Source organism: Sapajus apella, unplaced genomic scaffold, assembly GCF_009761245.1.
Source record: "Sapajus apella isolate SASKATOON/1434 unplaced genomic scaffold, GSC_monkey_1.0 scaffold139, whole genome shotgun sequence".
In the NCBI taxonomy this organism is placed as follows: Eukaryota; Metazoa; Chordata; class Mammalia; order Primates; family Cebidae; genus Sapajus; species Sapajus apella.
In genome coordinates, this window is record NW_022437079.1 from 1,988,543 (window position 1) to 2,007,681 (window position 19,139).

The following is a 19,139-nucleotide window of genomic DNA, read 5'->3' on the forward strand; positions in this document are numbered from 1 at the left end:
AGTTGTGACCCACCCTGTGTCCCTTACCTGGGGATGTACCTCACCGACCTGGCCTTCATCGAGGAGGGGACGCCCAATTACACGGAGGACGGTCTGGTCAACTTCTCCAAGATGAGGATGGTGCGTTCTCCCCAGCCAGGCAGGGGAAGGGGGGTGTCGATGCCCAGATGACTCAACCTGGCGCCCACCCCCGCTCTGCCCCCGCCAGGCCCAGCCTGCTGCATAGGGTGCCCCTGTTTAGGAGCCTGGGTCCAGCTTCCCCAACAAGAGCCAGCCCTATCATTGATGAGCAGTTAGAATCTGGCAGGCCCTGAGCCATGTTTCTGTTGGCATTCCTCCTCTAGTCCTGGCAGTCTGAGACGTAGGTGCTCTTCTCATTCTGCACCCTTCAGACAAGCAGACTGAGGCCGAGTGAGATCAAGTGAGAAGCCCAAGGTCACCCAACAAAGGGCAGGGCCAGGTCTGGCTTCCAGGTGACTCCAAAGCCTACTCGTTACTCACACCCCTCTGTATTGCTCATGTGGACACTTGCTTGATGTGGACAAAGTAAAACCACTTACACAGCGCCTCCTAAAAGAATAAGTTTCCAGTCTTTCCAGGAAAATCTAGAACCTGGATTTTTGAGGGATGAGGCGATGATGGATGGATGAGGGCTGAGGCGACTTCTTCCATCAGAAGCAGGATTCCGACCATCCCCTTCTCCCCTCTCAGTTCAACTAGAAAGCCTCGATTTGCACCAGTTTTATGTAATGGGCCTCCACATTAGATTCCGTTTGATGGAAAGGGTTTCTCCAGACACCATCCTGAAGAGTGGAAGCCTTTCCCCGTGTCCTGTGCACAGCAGGCACTCACACCTGTAATCCCAGCACTTCGGGAGGCCGAGGCGGGTTGATCACTTGAGGTCAGGAGTTCAGGACCAGCATGGCCAACATGGTGAAACCCATCTCTACTAAAAATACAAAGATTCGCCAGGCATGGCAGTGGGTGCCTGTAATTCCAACTACTCAGGAGGCTGAGGCGGGAGGATCGCCTGAACCCAGGAGATCCTCAGTGAGCCGAGATCGCGCCACTGCACTGCAGTCTAGGCAACAGAGCAAGACTCCATCTCAAAAAATAAAAGCAAACACAGATGATGCCTCTGTGGGACCTTCCAGGAATTAAGAGGCTGACTTTAGATTTAGCTGTTGATGCCCCTTCAGTTCTACAAGGTCAAGGGCAGCACTAAGGGGACAAACTGCATTCTGAAACTCTCCCTCCTCCCCGCAGATATCCCACATCATCCGAGAGATTCGCCAGTTTCAACAAACTGCCTACAAAATAGAGCACCAAGCAAAGGTAAGTGGTGCATTTTCCTGGTCACTTACGTGCTTTCACAGTGACTCTGTCTAAGCCACCTTCTACCCTGTCCCCTCCACACCCGTCCACTTTCCCTTCCAGAATTCTCTCAGACTCAGCTCAAACACCATCCCCGTAAGGAAGTCTTCCCTAGTCCCCATTACCCGGTCAGAAATGAGTCGTCCCTTCTTCAAATGGAGCCTGTGTTCATCTTGTGACTCTTATCTGATTTTTACCTGCCTTAGGATGGTTTCTATTCACGTCTAATCTCCCCCAGGACAAGAGAGGCAGAGATGATAACATCTGTTTCTGAAAGGTGCTATGCTCGCAGGTTACAAACTCTGCAGACAGAAGGAGTGCACAGTGAAATGTCCCCCAGCTGCCTAGTTCCCCTTCCAAAGGCAGCACTGCCACCCATTTCTGGTGTCGAGGTCCACAGGCAGTCCATAAACACAAGCCGACTTTGTATACTCTCTGTGGTATACTATCCACTGCTCAATATCATGCCTTTTTCTCCTTCATGATATATCTTTGGGATCATCCCCTATTAAAACAGAATCATCCTCATTCTTTCTTACAGCTTCGGAGAAATCTATTCAGTCAATCCTCTGTATTGATAGACATTTAGGTTGTTTCGATCTTTTGCTGCTACAGACAAGGCACAAGAAAATACTTTGTACATCTGGAAACAGGCAGGGAGGGCCGTGGGGGTCTGGGTCCCAGGGTCTCTGCTGCTCTGGGGGCCTAGAGAGCCTCACTGGAGGAGGAGAATCCTGGAAGAGTTTTCCTGGTTGGGGCGAACATGTCTATTGCAAGAGAGACAGGCTTGTGTAAGGCTAAGTACAGGGACCCTGCCACCACCAGCACCCACACATATCCCATATTACCCGAGACAGGATGATGGCGAGCTGCCCAGAGTGGCAGCACATCTGCTAGAAACAGCTGACACTCGTGGGATCCTAAAAGGATCTGGGACCCTGTCCTTAATTGGGTTCGTTTGCATTTTTAAAAGATTGCAAGGCCATGTAAGAGAATGGTTGGTCTGGAAAAAAAAAAAAAAAAAGTCTCAGCTCGCCATAAAGGAAAAAAAGTTGAGATTTGCCAACCCATACTGTCTTGGGCTCCCAATCTTATGAACTTTTTTTTTTTTGAGACGGACTCTTACTCTGTCACCCATGGTGGAGGGCAGTGGTGCAATCTTGGCTCACTGCAACCTCCACCTCCTGGGTTCAAGCAATTCTTCTGTCTCAGCCTCCCAAGTAGCTGGGATCACAGGTGCACACCACTATGCCCCAATAATTTTTGAATTGTTAGTAGAGACGGAGTTTCACCGTATTGGTCAGGCTGGTCTCAAACTCCTGACCTCGGATGATCCACTCACCTCAGCCTCCCAAAGTGCTGGGATTACTGGCGTGAGCCACTGTGCCCAGCCTCCAATCCTATGACCTTTCTTCTCTGCCCAGAGATCTATTCACTTTCCACACAGCATCTTGACCTCCTAGTGTGCAGTTCACAAAAATCTCCAGCTTCAGACACACCCTCAAGAGCACCAGAAATCACTCCAGCTTGGGTAACAAGAGTAAAACTCTGTCTAAAAAAAAAAGAAAAAAAAGAAAATCAACCTTTTATTGTTTTTCCCTTGTAATGTCCTTTGTGATCGATGCGTTTTTTAGAATGTGTCTATTTTTTGTCACGTTCTGAGAACTCATGATCTGCTTGAGAGCTGATAGCCATATTGAAGGAGAAAAATCAGTGGCCAAACTACAATTAATGAAATTGGCCACTTTTGCATTGCTCCCGTTCATTCTCTACCTCCACAAATATTCACTGAGCAAGTCCTACGTGCCAAGCACTATAGTCGACTTTTGGCTCAGTAGTGTAACTAAACAGATAAACTCTTGGCCCTCATGAGCTTTCATTCTAGAGAGAGAGAGATTAAGAGGTAAAAAATATAATATGACAGATGATTGTTACAGTCATGGAAGAAATAAAGCAGGGGAGAGGAATGGGGGCTTGGGAAAGCAGGAGGGGCCATGGAGTCCTAGGATTTTCAACGTTGGACAAGACAGAGATAAAGGGCACCGTGAGACGCAACATCACCTATGTTATGCATCAAAGTGTTTAACTGAAGGTAATCAGGAGGAACCAGCAATTTCAGAATATGGGACCTTCCGTAAGACAACTGGTCTGTAACTCAGCAGTGTGCTAGTTAGTAAATGGTAAATGGGTCTTGGGGGTGGGGGATTGAGTCTTGATGTGTAGCATTTGCTGCTGAAAAGGAAAACAATTGGAACACTTGTTAAAAATGGCAAGGAGGTCTTTATTCAAACCTAACGCTGTAGAGGCCAAGACTGTTTCTTGGGGGAGAGAGATTGAACTCAACTCCAAATACAACAAGGACAAGTGGGGATTTGTGGTCAGTGGGCCAAGGGAAGGGGGTCAGTGGATGGGTAATTACTAAGAGGAGATGCCAAGAGGAGGGGAATTCTGGCCTAACAAGGTTTTTATTAGAGTCAGGCCAAGGACTTCAGATATCAGGGGTGGAGAATGCAGAATCTGATCAGGTATCAAAAGTGGGGGTGTTCTTGCTAAAAGAATGGCACGAAGAGGGCTTGGAGGAGCCTGGCAGACACTGCTGGCAGGGCTGCTTTCAAACTGCCACCTGACATCCCTGAAAGCAGAGCTGAGAACAGAGGCTAACAGCTGGCTCTTGCAGGCTGCGATGGGCCGGCTCCAACACGCGACTGCATACACTCTTCAAAAATATCAATGTCTTTTAGCAATAAAATATTTTCAATTAGAAATGTATATATCAGCTGGGAGTAGTGGCTCGCACCTGTAACCCCAGCACTTCAGGAGACTGAAGGGGGAGGATCCCTTGAGCCCATAAGTTTGAAGCCAACCTGGGCAACACAGGGAGATCAGAAATCCTGTCTCTAGCAAAAATCATAAGAATAATTAGCTGGGCATGGTGGTGCACGCCTCTAGTCCCATCTACTCAGAAGTCTGAGGCAGGAGGATCACTTGAGCCCAGGAGTTCAAGGCTGTAGTAAGCTATAACTGCACCACTGCATGCTAGCCTGGGCAACAGAGTGAGGCTTTGTCTCTAAAATCAAAATACACACACACACACACATGCACACACGCACGCACATACACATACACGCATACATATATCAATATCATGAAAAATAAAATAAACGGGATACTGCTGTACATTAAAAAAGACTAAAACGCACAGGCTGGGCTCAGCAGTGAGCCTTTAATTCTAGCGCTCTGAGAGGCAGAGGAAGGAGGGTTACTTGAGTTCAGGAGTTCAAGATCACCATGGGCAACATAGTGAGAGCCTGTCTCCATAACGGAAAAAAAATTTTTTTAATAATAAAATAATATAAGACTAACTCATATGACATCTAAATGCAATGTGTGACTGTTGATTAGATCTGGAATCTAAAAAGCATAGATGTAAAGATTATTTGTAAAACTTGAAGAAATTTGAATAAGATCTGTACATCAGCTACTTTTATTTTATTGATGTCTAATGTCCCAGGTGTATCGATGTTATAGTTGTGTAAAAGAACGTCCGTGGTCTTAGGAGCTGAGCGGCTGAAGCACTTAGTGGGGAAAGCGTTACACTGTTTACCTTCAAATGGTTCAGCGCTCAGAAAAAGGATTATACATATATGCTGTATGCATAGCTTTTATATTTTTAAAATAAAATTTGGCAGGAAAACAGACAACAGGAAAAGCCCTTACCATGGAAAACACATATAAATACTGGAAGAAATATGTAAAACAGGACTATCCACTAGAACTACAATGGCAGCTACATATGTAACTTTAAGTGTCACATTTAAGGGGCCACATTTTTAACTTATTTTTATTTATTTATTTATTGAGACAGGATCTCACCCTGTCACCCAGGCTGTAGTGCTGTGGCACGATCTTGGCTCACGGTAGCCTCGACCTCTTGGGGTTCAAGCCATCTTCCTACCTCAGCCTCCTGAGTAGCTGGGACTATAGGCATTCACCGTCACACCCAACTAATTTTTTTGTATTTTTTGTAGAAACAGGGTTTCACCATGTTGTCCAGGCTGGTCTCGAACTCCTGGCCTCATGCGATCTGCCTGCCTTAGCCCCCCAGAATGCTGGGATTACAGGAATGAGCCACCCCACCTGGCCTGTTTTTTGTTTGTTTGTTTGTGACAGAGTTTCACTTTGTCACCCAGGCTGGAATGCAGTGGCACAATCAAAGTTCACTGCAGCCTTGACTTCCCTAGCTAAAGGTATGACCACACCCAGCTAATTTTTAATTTTTTTATAGCGACAGGGTCTTCCCGTATTGCCCAGGCTGGTCTTGAACTCCTGGACCCAAGTGATCCTCTCATCTTAGCCTTCCAAAGTGCTGGCATTACAGGTGTGAGCCACCATTCCCAGCCTCTTTTTTTTTTTTTGAGTCTTGCTCTGTCACTCCCGGCACTGACTGTATTTAAAAAAAAAAATTTTTAAGTCCTCATGGTCTGGGAAGGAAGGTTTCAATGTTTGATTCGAACATTGAACCCATCAGCTTAAAGCGCTAAGGGAATCAGGCCCAAGCCGCCGGGGTTCAGAACAGCTCCTCAGCCAATTAGCGGCAGCAAGCCAAAGCCTGCTCAGCCTCACCGGGCTTCCTCCCTTGGCCTTACTCAGCACCAGCTAACCTCCACCCAGCCCACTCCCACATCCCATGAGCTTCTCTCAGTCAACCAGGGAACACCTGGGTTCAAATCCGGGCAAAGCCACTCACCAGCTGTGTTACCTTCTGCCTCAGCTGTAACATGAGATTCTTATTTTATTTTTGAGACAGTCACCCAGGATGGAGTGCAGTGGTGTGATTGTGGCTCATTGCAACTTCTGCCTCCCAGATTCAAGTGATCACTCCTCCCTCAGTCTCCTGAGTAGCTGAGATTACAGGCATGCACCACCATGTCTGGCTAATTTTTGTATTTTTAGTAGAGATGGAATTTCACCAGGCTGGTCTCAAACTCCTGACCTCAAGTGATCCACCTGCCTTGGCCTCCCAAAGTGCTGGGATTACAGACATGAGCCACTGCACCCGGCTGGTAACATGAGATTCTTATACCAGCCTGGGACCGGTTGTTTTTGATGATTAAATATGACAACCTTTGTAAAAGGACTTTATAAAAAGCGTTGCTGTCTGATGCAAGAACTGGTGCACACGTGAGTCCCAGTAGGTTTCTGCACTCCCTGAATGAGTGAGGGGATTTTGAGAGCCTGGTGAGGGAGTGTGGCTAAAGTTGTTGGCAACTTCGGGGCTAGAGCCCCTGCGTTCAGGAAGAACGCAGAGGTGTTTAAAGGCAGTGGGTCTCCAGCGGCCGTGTGCATCCGATTCACACTCGCCAAAAAGGGTGAGTTGTCCTGTTACGTACCTTTTTCTAAGTGAAATGATAGTCAATGCTGGACAAGCCTACTCTGCTGACAGCGTTGGCAATTGACAGACACTCTCTTGAAAGAAATATGAAAAAATGTAGTAAGAAAGATCAATCCTTCTCCATCGTTTGAACCTGGGAGGCGGACGTTGCAGTGAGCCGAGATCGCGCCATTGCACTCCAGCCTGGGTGACACAGTGAGACTCCATCTCAAAAAAAAGAAAGATCCTTCTCCTAGGGATTTATGCTTTAAAAACTTAGTTGAGGCAAAAGGCTATATTCTAGATCTTCATTGCAACATTTATTTTATATATAAAATAGCAAAAACTCTGAAAATGGCCAGGCATGGTGGCTCACGCTTGTAATCCCAGCACTTTGGGAGGCCAAGGCGGGTGGATCACCTGAGGTCAGGAGTTTGCAACCAGCCTGGCTTACATGGTAAAACCCCATCTCTACTAAAATGCAAAAATTAGCCGGGCATGGTGGCACGCACCTGTAATCCCAGTTACTCTGGAGGCTGAGGTGGTAGGATTGCTTGAACCCAGGAGGCAGAGGTTGCAGTGAGCCAAGATCTCGCCACTGTACTCCAGCCTGGGCAACAGAGCAAGACTCCATCTCAAAAAAAAAAAAAAAAAACCTGAAACCATATCCAGTATATCTTCCATACCCAACAATAGGGGATGAGGTCAGTAAGTACAGTGCAGCAAGGTGGCGCAGGCTTACAGCCACTGGAAAGTGTGACTTTGGAGATATCGTTATGGACATTTTCCCTAATAGCATAAGTGAAAGCATATCAAGTGCTATCCATTCCATACGTACAATGATAGAAAAGTCATTTTGTATTTTAAGAACTAGACGATCATACAAAAAATGAAAGCAGTTATTTTAGAGTGGTAAGATTATGAACTTCTTTCTCCAAAAATGTATTTTATATTGTCACGTCCTTTCTTCTACAATAAAAAATATTAAGACAAAAGTATCTACATACCTCAGCAGTATTTGAGGGGCTGTGTTTGTGTGTTCATCAGCCTGGGAGCCACAGTTCATGTGGATTACACAGGGCTCAACCAGAAGGCACCATGACCACATTGAGTGCTGGAAGTCTCAGAAGTTACCAACAAAATTTCAGGGTTTTCTTTCATCTCCTGCTTTTGTCTCCATAAACTTTCCCTCAAGCTCTGATGCACACTACAAACAAATATTACCGCCAGGCGCAGTGGCTCATGCCTGTAATCCCAGCACTTTGGGAGACAAGGCGGGCGGATCGTCTAAAGTCAATTCAAGACCAGTCCGGCCAACATGGTGAAACCCCATCTCTATCAATAATACAAAAGACCAGGCATGGTGGCACGCACCTGTAATCCCAGCTACTCTGGAGGCTGAGGCAGGAGAATTGCTTGACCTCAGGAGGCAGTGGTTGCAGTGAGCCAAGATTGCACCACTGCTCTCCAACCCCGGGTAACAAGAGTGAAACTCTACCGATAGATGATTGATAGATAGATAGATAGATAGATAGATAGATAGATAGATAGATAGATAGATCGATCTTGAGACTTCTTCCATTAACAGCTTTGCAATGGTGGTATATGCTGCCAGTCTCCCTCAAAGGTACTATGTCTTAGGAAAATTAGCCTGACTTAGCCAACTCAGGTCAGGAGTTCGACACCAGCCCGTCCAACATGACAAAACCCAGTCTCTACTAAAGTTGTCCCTGCACATGCTCACTATGGAGGAAACTAATCAGTTAGTTGATCCCCAGAAGGCTTAGGAGGTAGAGATTCATTTGTTCTAGCAAGGACTGTTCACATGATGCTATTATCTAGGTATAAAAGTCTATTTCACACAGTCATAAAATTGCCATTTCTTTATCAACGGGTGTAGGTCAAACCCGACTGTGATATCTAAAAAGTCATCTTCCCAGAAGTCATGGGTATCAGCTGCTAATCAGACATAGTAATCACTATCTGTGACTATTAATGAGCATAGCAGACAGCTGGTTCCATCCTTTACAGTAGCAGAGTCAATCGGCCAAGACAAAAGCAGCAGCCTGGATTTTTCTCATGCAGCTATCAGAAGATTCTCAAACATCATAAGAAAATTTGGCCAGGCGCAGTGGCCTGCACCTATAATCCCAGCACTTTGGGAGGCCGAGGCAGGCAGATCACTTGAAGGGCAGGACTTCAAGACCAGCTTGGCCAACATGGCAAAACCCTGTGTCTACTAAAAATACAAAAATTAGCCAGGCGTGGTGGTGCACGCCTGTGATCCCAGCTATCCAGGAGGCTGAGGCAGGAGAATCGCCTGAAGCCGCGAGGAAGAGGTTGCATTGAGTCCGGATTGCACCACTGCACTCCAGACTGGGCGACAGAGCAAGAGGCTGTCTCAAACAGAAAAGAAAATTTTGTTCTTTCTGTTCTGGATGTATGTATGGGGGGGAAATGTGCCTTCAGTTGCAAACAACTGACAAATAAATAAGTCTTAGAAAGATAGTGTTTGGAGCAGGGGCTGCCTGGGAGGTTACAGCTCGAATCTCTCACGGCACAGTTAATGTGCAGGCATTCAGCAAATGCTTCAGAGCAGGAGTGGGGGTGGGGAGAGAGAAGAGAGGATGGCCTAACTCATGCGAGTGCATCTTTCTCCCCAGGGTGAGCCACGTGCGGCCAGAAAAAGGGAGGCTCTTCTCACATGCAGCCTCCATTTCCACTCGCCTCTCTTAGAGTAAATCTCCCACAATATTGTGTAATCCTAGTGTTTAAATATATTTTGTCCCAATATTTTATTATAAAACTTTTTATTTTTTATTTTATCTTATTTTATTTTGAGAGGAGTCTCACTCTGTCACCCAGGCTGGACCGCAATGGCACAGTCTCAGCTCTCTGCAACCTCTGCCTCCTGGGTTCCAGTGATTCTCCTGCCTCAGCCTCCCAAGGAGCTGGGATTACAGGTGCCTGCCACCATGCCTGGCTAATTTTTGTATTTTTAGTAGAGACCAGGTTTCACCATGTTGGCCAGGCCAACAGGAGTGAGCCGTCACGCCCGGCCTATTTTATTTTATTTTTAAGACAAGGTCTGTACCCAAGCTGGGGTATAGTGGTGTGAACAGAGCTCACTGCAGCCTTGACCTCCTGGGCTCAAGTGATCCTCCTGCCTCAGCCTCCCATGTAACTGGAACCACAGGTGCAAAACACAATACCCAGCTACTTTTTATATTTTTTGTAGAAACAAGGTCTTACTTTGTTACCCAAGCTGGTTTCAAACTCCTGGGCTCAAGCGATCCTCCTGTCTCAGCCTCCCAAAGTGCTGGGATTCGAGGCACAAGTCACCATGCCCAGCCTTACGAAACTTTTCAAACATACGGAAACACTGACAGAATTGTCAACACATACATCCGCCACCTAGTTTCTAAAATTGACTTTTTTTACTTTTGCACCAACCTTGACATTATGATGATATTAAATAATAATCCTAAGACAATACTTCCATCAACTACTTAAAACTTATGTCATGATGGAACACTACCAAATGCTTTTTGGCCTCATGTGCCCACCTGACTCTCCCCAGTAAGAGTCGGGGGTCCTAGGGGAAAAAGGACATCCACAGTCAGTATTAGAGAGGTCCTACAGCACTCCCATCCCCTTTTCTCATTTTTTTTTCTTTTCTCAGGTAACGCAGTATTTACTGGACCAATCTTTTGTAATGGATGAAGAAAGCCTCTACGAGTCTTCCCTCCGAATAGAACCAAAACTCCCCACCTGAAGCTGTGCCCAGCCCAGACCCAGCTGCTCCCGGGGACACGTGCTAGATGATACTGTACATATTCGTTTGGTTTCACTGGATTTTCTTCTTCAGTATGTGCTTCTCCAAGAATACAAATCGTCCTTGTTCTTAGATTCCTGTAGAGCCGGACTATGAATTTCTGCACCGTTTTGGACTTTGAGCACCCGTCCCTCCCGTCTCCCGCAGTGCCTGTTTCTTTTAAACAGCTGTACTCTCGGTCCTTCTTCCCTAGACTCCTCACTCTTCTAAGAGGGGAAACGGCACCCTTGCATACAAGAATCTTAGACTCCAGTCCTGCTTCCGTCCCTCCCCAGCCCAGGCTCCTGGGTTGAGGTGGCCACCCAGGCATCCTCCCAGCATGTTCCATGTAGTTGTTATAACTGGGTGGGGGGGTGGGGGCGGCGGGAGGGGGAAACCATACCCTGAAGTCCAGCCATTGACAAATCTTCCCGCTGATGGTGATGTCAATTTCCAAAGCAGCTTCTCCAGCCAAAATTGCAGGTCTCAAAACGCCCCTCTGTCTCCCAGTAACCTGGACGGACGGGAGTCCTCTCTGCTCAGAACCACGCCCCCCGTACCAATGCTGCCGTCTCCTTCAGGCCCCACGTTGCTCCTCGCTCTAGGATTAACACCAGATAGCATGAATAGCAGTCTCAGTACAACTGGACGAGGCCCTAGAACTTCCCGAGGAAACGGAGTCACAAACACCAAGCCACGTCGACTTTGGCTGACCATTGGCCCAGCATTCACTGGAAGTCGGGAACACAAAAACGTCACTTTTCCTCTTTAAGCCGCCTAACGGTCACTACAAGCTTACGTGGAGATGCTCTTAAGTCTGTATACCTTGTGATAATTAGTACCACACTGTAGAATTAGGAGATCAATTACCAAGTGTTTTTATTGCATATACTGTAGTCCTGTCTAAATGCCTTCTAGCAGGAATATAGTAATGTAGTGCTTATTCTGTGAATATTACCATGTATTTTTTACATTGTACATTATAGAAAACACAGGTTAACTCCGAAGTGGCAGGCATGTGCCACTACAACAGACAGACAGCTTTTGCTGTAAGCAATACCCAGTGGTATGAGAATTCTATTTCAAGTCCTAAAATATTTCAACTTACAGCTTGTTTGGAAAAAAAATTTCCATTTTTGTAAAAATACATGTTTCCTGATTACCTCTTGCTAATAAATCTATTCTATCTCAGGGTGAACAGCAAGTTTTGATGGGTTTCATTTGTTCACTCAAGAAATTTGATGAGCACTTGCTCCTTACCCAGCCGGAACACCACCCTCAGTCACAGGCATGAGGCCCGCTGCAGGGCACAACCCACCCCAGAGCTCCCGAGGCCACCACCCTGGGACCCGCAGCCAGCTGGCTCCGTAACTGCCTTTCAGTTTCCCCTGGGCGTTTTCATCTAGCCCTACCCTGTGCTGGGACCTGAGGGTGACTGCAAGTGGAGAAAGAAGGGATCTCCAGGGAGAAGGTTCTAGATCCTTCTGACTGCCATCTGGTTTTGACTGCCAGCTTTACCTGCTTCCTGAGCTCAGCCAAGGCTGTACATTGGTTTGACATATATAGGTGGGACATCTTGAGGGGGTGCTGTGCACCAGTCATAGGCGAACTCAACGATTTTCTGGGCCAGGTGCAGTGGCTCACGCCTGTAATGCCAGCACTTTGGGAGGCCAAGGCGGGAGGATCGCCTGAGCTCAGGAGTTCAAGACCAGCCTGGGCAACACGGCAAAACCCTGTCTCTCTAAAAATACAAAAAATTAGCCGGGTGTGGTGGTGCACACCTGTAATCCCAGCTATTCAGGAGGCTGAGGCAGAAGAATTGCTTGAAACCGGGAGGCAGAGGTTGCAGTGAGCCGAGATCCCACCACTGTCCTCCAATCTGAGTGACAGCGTGAGACTCGATATCTCTAAATAAATAAATAAATAAGAAGAAACAAATGTTTTAAAGATTTTATGATTTGTAATTGGTTAAGGAAGAAAAGCTTTGTCTAAAAATTTGGGACCAGCAGAAAAAAAAAAAAATGTTAGCTCTGGTTAGTGGGCGTGGCCTCCTCCAGGTCCCTCAGGAAAAAATTTAGAACAAATCTACAGCCACAGTTCAGTTCTACACGCCAGCGGGTCCATATGATGGGGTCCCGGTTTCTGAAAAACAACTCAGGGACATATGTTAAGATGTTATCTTTAGCTTCCATAGGGAACATTCCATGTATACCTTGTGATAATTAGTACCTCGCTGTACTTCTTTGGCTAGTGTTTTAAGTGACTGTTATTTTCTTGTTTATCAAGTTGCTCATTTGCTTCTCAGGGCAAGCTAGGTACCTGGAATTTCTCTTCAAGGAAATCAAGATTTTCCTTTCTCTCTATGTTTGGGAGGGTGCCCGGCAGTCTGCCAGGGCAAGGACCAGCCGTCAAGGCATGTGCTGAACTTGGGGCTCCTTCCCCTGTGCCCTTCCTCTTCACTGAAGGTGAAAAGCACAGTCGGGCACTTTGGCCTTCCAGGTTCAGGAGGAGGCTTCTGCCTCTGTCCCCACAAGCAGACGCTGGAGCAATGAATGCATCACATTGGAACTCAGCATTTCTTCATCTATTCAACATAGGAAGGCGGCGTGGTGGAGTAATTAAAAATTCTAGAGCAGGCTGGGCGCAGTGGTTCACGCCTGTAATCCCAGCCTAGGCGGGCAGATCACTTGACATCAGGAGTTCAAGACCAGCCTGGCCAATATGGTAAAACCCCGTGTCTACCAAAAATACAAAAATTAGCTGGGCGTGTTGGCAGGCACCTGTAATCCCAGCTACTCAGGAGGCTGAGGCAGGAGAATTGCTTGAAACCCAGAGGTAGAGGCTGCAGTGAGCCAAGATCACACCACTGCACCCCAGCATAGGCAACAGAGCAAGACTCTGACTCAAAACAAAAACAGAAAATCTAGAGCAGCAATTGCCAACTGGGTGACTTTACTCCTCGCCCCAGAGGCTGGACACGTTCTTGGTGGTCACGGTTGGGGAGGCCAGGTGAGACTCACATCTGCTAGGTAAAGGCCAGAGATGCTGCTAAATAGCCCGCAATGCACATAGGACAGCCCCCACCACAAAGACGTATCCAGCCCAAAATGTCAATCATGCCGAGGGTGAGAATCCCCGCTCCAGAGCCAGACTACTCAGGTTCGAATCTCAGCTTCACTGCTTACTAGCCGTATGGCCTTAGGCAAGTTACGGACCACTCTATGCCTGTTTTTCCACCTGTCAAATGGCGACAAGAATAGTACCCGCCTTGCAAGGTTGTTGTGAGTATTAAATGACCTGCTGCAGGCGAGGTGATCAGCAAGTGTTTGCGAACCATCAGCTGTTGCTCATTTCATGAACTATTTCGAGAGCACTGACTGTGTATCAGGCCCCATTCCAGGCATTGCTGACCCAGTGAGCAAAGCAAACAAGATCTCTGCCCACATAAGGCCCATGTTCTAGTGGGCGATGGGGAGTGAGCAATTTTTTAAAATACCCAAGGAGGCCAGGTGCAGTGGCTCATGCCTGTAATCCCAGCACTCTGGGAGGCCAAGGCAGGTGGATCACCTGAGGTCAGGAGTTCGAGTCCAGCCTGACCAACATGGAGAAACCCCGTCTCTACTAAAATTACAAAATTAGCCAGGCGTGGTGGTGCATGCCTGTAATCCCAGCTACTTGGGAGACTGAGGCAGAAGAATCGTTTGGACCTGGGAGGTGGGGGTTGCAGGGAGCCGAGATTGCGCCATTGCACTCCAGCCTCGGCAACAAGAGCGAAACTCCATCTCAAAAAAAATTAAATAAATAAATAAAATACCCAAGATAGGGTGACAAAGACCGCAGGGACAATCAGCAGGGGAACACGGAGGCTGGCACATCTCGCCTGAAACTTGGATCATGCAAAGCCAGGCACCCATGGTTATGGAAGCTATGAGGGCATCACTCACTCACTCACCTTGAGAGGGGCAAGGGCTTCTCTTATCAGCCTGCTGGGCACCCCTCAGGCATGGAAATAAAGGAAAATCTTGAATTCCTTCAAGTGAACTTCCGGGCAACTAGCTCTCCCTGAGAAACAAATGAGAAATTGATAAGCAAGAAGGTAGCCGTAGCCTAAATCAACAGTCAAGGAAGCTCCAGTCATGGGATATTCCCTATGGAAACCAGAGATAGATAACCTCTTAATGTGATTTTTCAGAAACCCAGACGCCCCTGGCACATAGACCGCAGGTAAGGGGGAGCCAGGGACTAACCTCTGTCCGCCACCCTGTTCTTCCTGAGGGCCCTGGAGGAGGCCACGCCCACGAGCCGGAGCTAACGTTCTTTTCTGATGATCCCAAATGTTTAGACAGGGCTTCTCTCCCTTAACCAATTACAAATCAGAAAATCTTTGATTCCACCTATGACCCATGCCCCCCACCCCAAGATGCCCAGACTATTTAGGTCCAACCAATCCACAGCCTCCACATCTTGGGGGGTTTGGTGGTGGGGGGTTTTGAGAAAGAGTCTCACTCTGTTGCTCAGGATGGAGTGCGGTGGCATGATCACAGCTCACTGCAGCCTCAGCCTGCTAGGCTCAGGTGATCCTCTCACCTGAGCCTCCCGAGGAGCTGGGCCCACAGGTGCGTGCCACAGGTGCGTGCCACAGCTGTGCGCCACTGCCCAGTCTGCCTCCATGTGTTGATTTACGACATTGCCTGTAACCTCTGCCACCCCACCTTTAAAAGCCCTTGCTGTAAGCCACGAGGGAGTTCAGGTCTTCAGCATGAGCTGCCTGATTCTCCTTGCTGGGTGCCCTGCAATCATTGCCTCCATTTCTCTCACTGCAACCCCAAGGCCAGCGTTTGGCGTGGCTGTGCCAGGTGGGCACACCCAAGTCCTGTTTGGTAACAACCTGCTGCAGATGGTCAGTGTTCTGATCGGGCGGGAGGCACTGGGTGACTCTCAGGGGCTTTTCAGAACCTACACTAGGATGAGGCAAGAGAAACACCCATTCAGGTATAAAGTTTAAGGGGCTGCCAAAAAAAGAAAAAAAACAGTATTACTATCGAAATGAGTAGCATTGTATGTCAATGTTTTAAAAAGTCAAAATTTACATTCAAATCCACAGTGACCGAAATGCCAAAATAATCCAAGACAGGCTCAATATTTCTGGTGTTCTTCTTTTGCCTCAGTCTTCAAAATGGCAGAGACTGGGCTTCTTGGCCCTTTGGTCAATGAATTATAAAACACTTCTAGTTCACGAAACAAAAGAGCACTCCAGGCTCTAGGCTGGTTCCTGGGAGAGAGGCAGTGGGTTTCATTAGCTTCTCTGTTTACTTGCAGATGTATGTGGTTGGTTGGCTTTTTAGGGTCTCCCCTCCCAACTCTACGAAGGGGTTTTTTAAGGTCAGCTCAGGTGACAGTTTGCACCTGGCCTATTAGCATTCTTTGATGTAAGTGGGTTCCACAGTGGCAGACGGTGTCACCTGTTGGCATCTGACTGCCCCTTGACTGGCTCAGTGCTGTTGACTGGGTTTAATGACTAGTCTCTTTCACAACAGTGGCCTTGCAGAGGCCTCACTTGCTGCCAGGCCAGTAACAAGCTAAAGAGGGAGGTGGTTATTGTCACAGGAGTATGAAGGTGCCACCCACTCACCCTTCAAGCATTTACAAAGCTCCTGTGTGTGCATACCGAGGTAACAAGCATCTAACCGCCTCCTGACCTTCCAATCTTGCCCTCTCAACCTCTTAGGCTCTCTACATCCTTTCATGGATATTAATCTTCCTTCCAGTCCTTTTCCAGCTACAGCCAAAGTGATCTTGCCAAACACCAATCTGATCATATTACTCATCTCCCTTAAATTCTCTAAGGGCATCCTATTCCTCTTAGGATAAAGTTCAAAATCCTCAAAGTGGTCTCCAAAGAGGAGACCTGTGGTTTCCTTGTCTACCTCCTCTCTCCCGCCAGCAAACCTTCACTCTGTTTCCAACCAAGCTTCTTTCCACCTCTGAGCCTTCACACATACTATTCCCACTTTTCTTCAATATGTATCCATCTTCAGATGGTCTTTTAAGACACCACACTTCTGTCGTACATTCTCATGCCTCCTATTTCTTTTCCTTACATAATTACTTAATTCCTGTCTTCCTCAAGAAAGCATAAACTCCACAAGGGCAAAAATGTGGCTGTTTTATTCATCACTGCCTGGTATATTGTGAAAGACTGCAGTGAAGGTTTATCGAATACATCAATCAGGTCTTTTCTATTCAAAATGTGACTCCTAAACCAGCAACATCTGGATGGCCTGGGAATTTATTAGAAAGGCAGAATCTCAGGTCACAACTAGACTTCCTGAATCAGAATCTGCATTTTCTTTTTTTGAGACAGAGTCTCACTCTGTCACCCAGTGCAGTGGCGCGATCTCGGCTCACTGCAACCTCCGCCTCCCTGGGTCAAGCAATTCCCCTGCCTCAGCCTTCCGAGTGTGTGTGGGATTACAGGCGCACATCACCACACCTGGCTAAATTTTTTATATTTTTAGTAGAGACAGGGTTTTACCACGTTGACCAGACTGGTCACAAACTCCTGACCTCAGACAATCCTCCCACCTCGGCCTCCCAAAGTGCTGGGATTACAGGCGTGAGCCACTGCATCCAGCCCAGAATCTGCACTTTATCAACATCCCCAGGTGATTTGTGTACACTTAACCATTTTAGAAGCACTAGTATAACATTGTAAAACAGCTAGATCCTGTCTCAAAAAAAAAAAAAAAAAGGAAAAGAAAACCCCTCTTACACATGCCCCAGTGTAACCCTCCCCTATAGAAAGACCCTATAAAACTAACACACGCACTAGCCCTGAGGGACAGCCCATCCTTCTCCTTTCTTAGTTCTTGCTCCCTTGTGCATGGACTAAAATAAACTTTCTTTGCTGCTGTGTCTGGTGATCTCTCTTGACTTCTCTCCTGGGAGATTATAAGAACCCAGGTTGCCACCCACAAAAACCCCACCACACCTGACTCTTTATATCACTCTCAACATGGTGGGTGCCATCGTCCCCATGTTGCCGACGAGGAAACCAAAACTATTGCACAGCAAGTGCCCAGCCCAAAATTAATAATAAACGTCGGAGCGAGGGTCTCATGTCAGGCTCACCTTCTCTTCCCACTTCCCTGCCTTCGACAAAGCTGTTGCCTCCACCCTGGTCTCCATTTTTGCTCTTTTATGCTTTTCCAAATCTCATTCTTCTTCAAATGTGCTTCCTCCAGGAAGCCTTTCCTGATTTTCTCCCAGCCAAGGGCTTCATCTGTACCCATTTCAGATCAATACCCAATGGCACAGACCCACGTGCTTCCCTCACATGAGATTCCACATGGGCCAGGGAAGTCTGAGCTGGCTGGTATCTCACACAGCTCCCTGCTCCATGTTGGGCCTACGAGAAATGCTCAGGAATCAGGTCTGATTCAAAGTGGGGCTCCATGAAAAAGGAGATAAAGTGGACTTTATCCAAATCATAACCTCTGTGCATCAAAGGACACCATTAAGAAAATGAGAGGACAACCTACATCATGGCAGAAAATATTTGCAAATCAAATATCTCACAAGGATTTAGTATTCAGAATACACAGAGAACCCCTATAACTCAACAACAGAAACACAAACAACCCAATTAAAAATCAATTAGCCAGGTGTGGTGGTGGAAACCTGTAATCCCAGCTACTCGGGAGGGTGAGGCAGGAGAATCGCTTGAACCCAGGAGGCGGAGGTTGCAGTGAGCCAAGATCGTGCCATTGCACTCCAGCCTGGGCAACAGAGCAAAAACTCCATCAAAAAAAAAAAAAAGAAAGGATGAAAGATTTGAACAGATATTTTTCCAGAGAAAATGCACAAATGGACAACTAGCACCTAAGACGATGTTCAATACCACAGGTCAGTAGGGAAACATACATCAAAACCGCAATGAGATACCACTTCATGCCCATTAGAAGGGTTACGATCTAAAACAAACAAAAATGGAAAATAATAAGTATTGGTGAGGATCTGGAAAAATAGGAACCCTCATACATTGCTGGTGGAAATGTTAAATGTGAAAACATAGCCTGGTGGTTTCTCAAAAAATAAAGAGTCACCATATGACCCAGCAATTCCACTCCCAGGCTTATATCCAAGAGAAATGAAAACGTGTCTACACAGAAACCTATACGCAAAAGTTGATAGCAGAATAATAGCCAAAAGGTGAAAAGAGCCCAACTGTCCATCAACAGATGAGTGGATTTTTAAAAATGTGGCATAGGCCAGGGGCTAGGATCACACCTGTAATCCTAGCACTTTGGGAGGCTGATGCTGAATGTGAATTTCTTGAGCTCAGGAGTTCCAGACCAGCCTGGGCAACATGGTGAAAACTTGTCTCCACAAAAAGCACAAAAATTAGCTGGGCGTGGTGGGGAGTGCCTGTGGTCCCAGCTACTCAGGAGACTGAGGTGGGAGGATCGCTTGAGCCTGGGAGATGGAGGCTTCAGTGAGCTGTGATGGTACCGCCGCATCCTGCCTGGGCAACAGAGGGAGACGAGGTCTCAAAAACAAAAGCAGGTCCCGTCTCTGCTA

The 19,139-nt window shown here is 47.1% G+C and overlaps 1 protein-coding gene across 2 annotated transcripts in view; it reads left to right on the plus strand.

Annotated features, from left to right (window-relative positions):
* The window catches only part of RASGRF1 (Ras protein specific guanine nucleotide releasing factor 1), a 127,581-nt gene extending 115,824 nt beyond the window's left edge, over window positions 1-11,757 (plus strand). The window contains exons 25-27 of one of the 2 annotated variants that reach the window (XM_032263844.1): window positions 3-120; window positions 1,267-1,335; window positions 10,428-11,757. In XM_032263844.1, the coding sequence (XP_032119735.1) occupies window positions 3-120; window positions 1,267-1,335; window positions 10,428-10,520 (280 nt within the window). In that variant the 3' untranslated portion in view covers window positions 10,521-11,757. The remainder of the gene's footprint in view (window positions 1-2; window positions 121-1,266; window positions 1,336-10,427) is intronic. The other variant, XM_032263845.1, reaches the window with a different exon arrangement.
* Window positions 11,758-19,139: the final 7,382 nt, after the last annotated feature.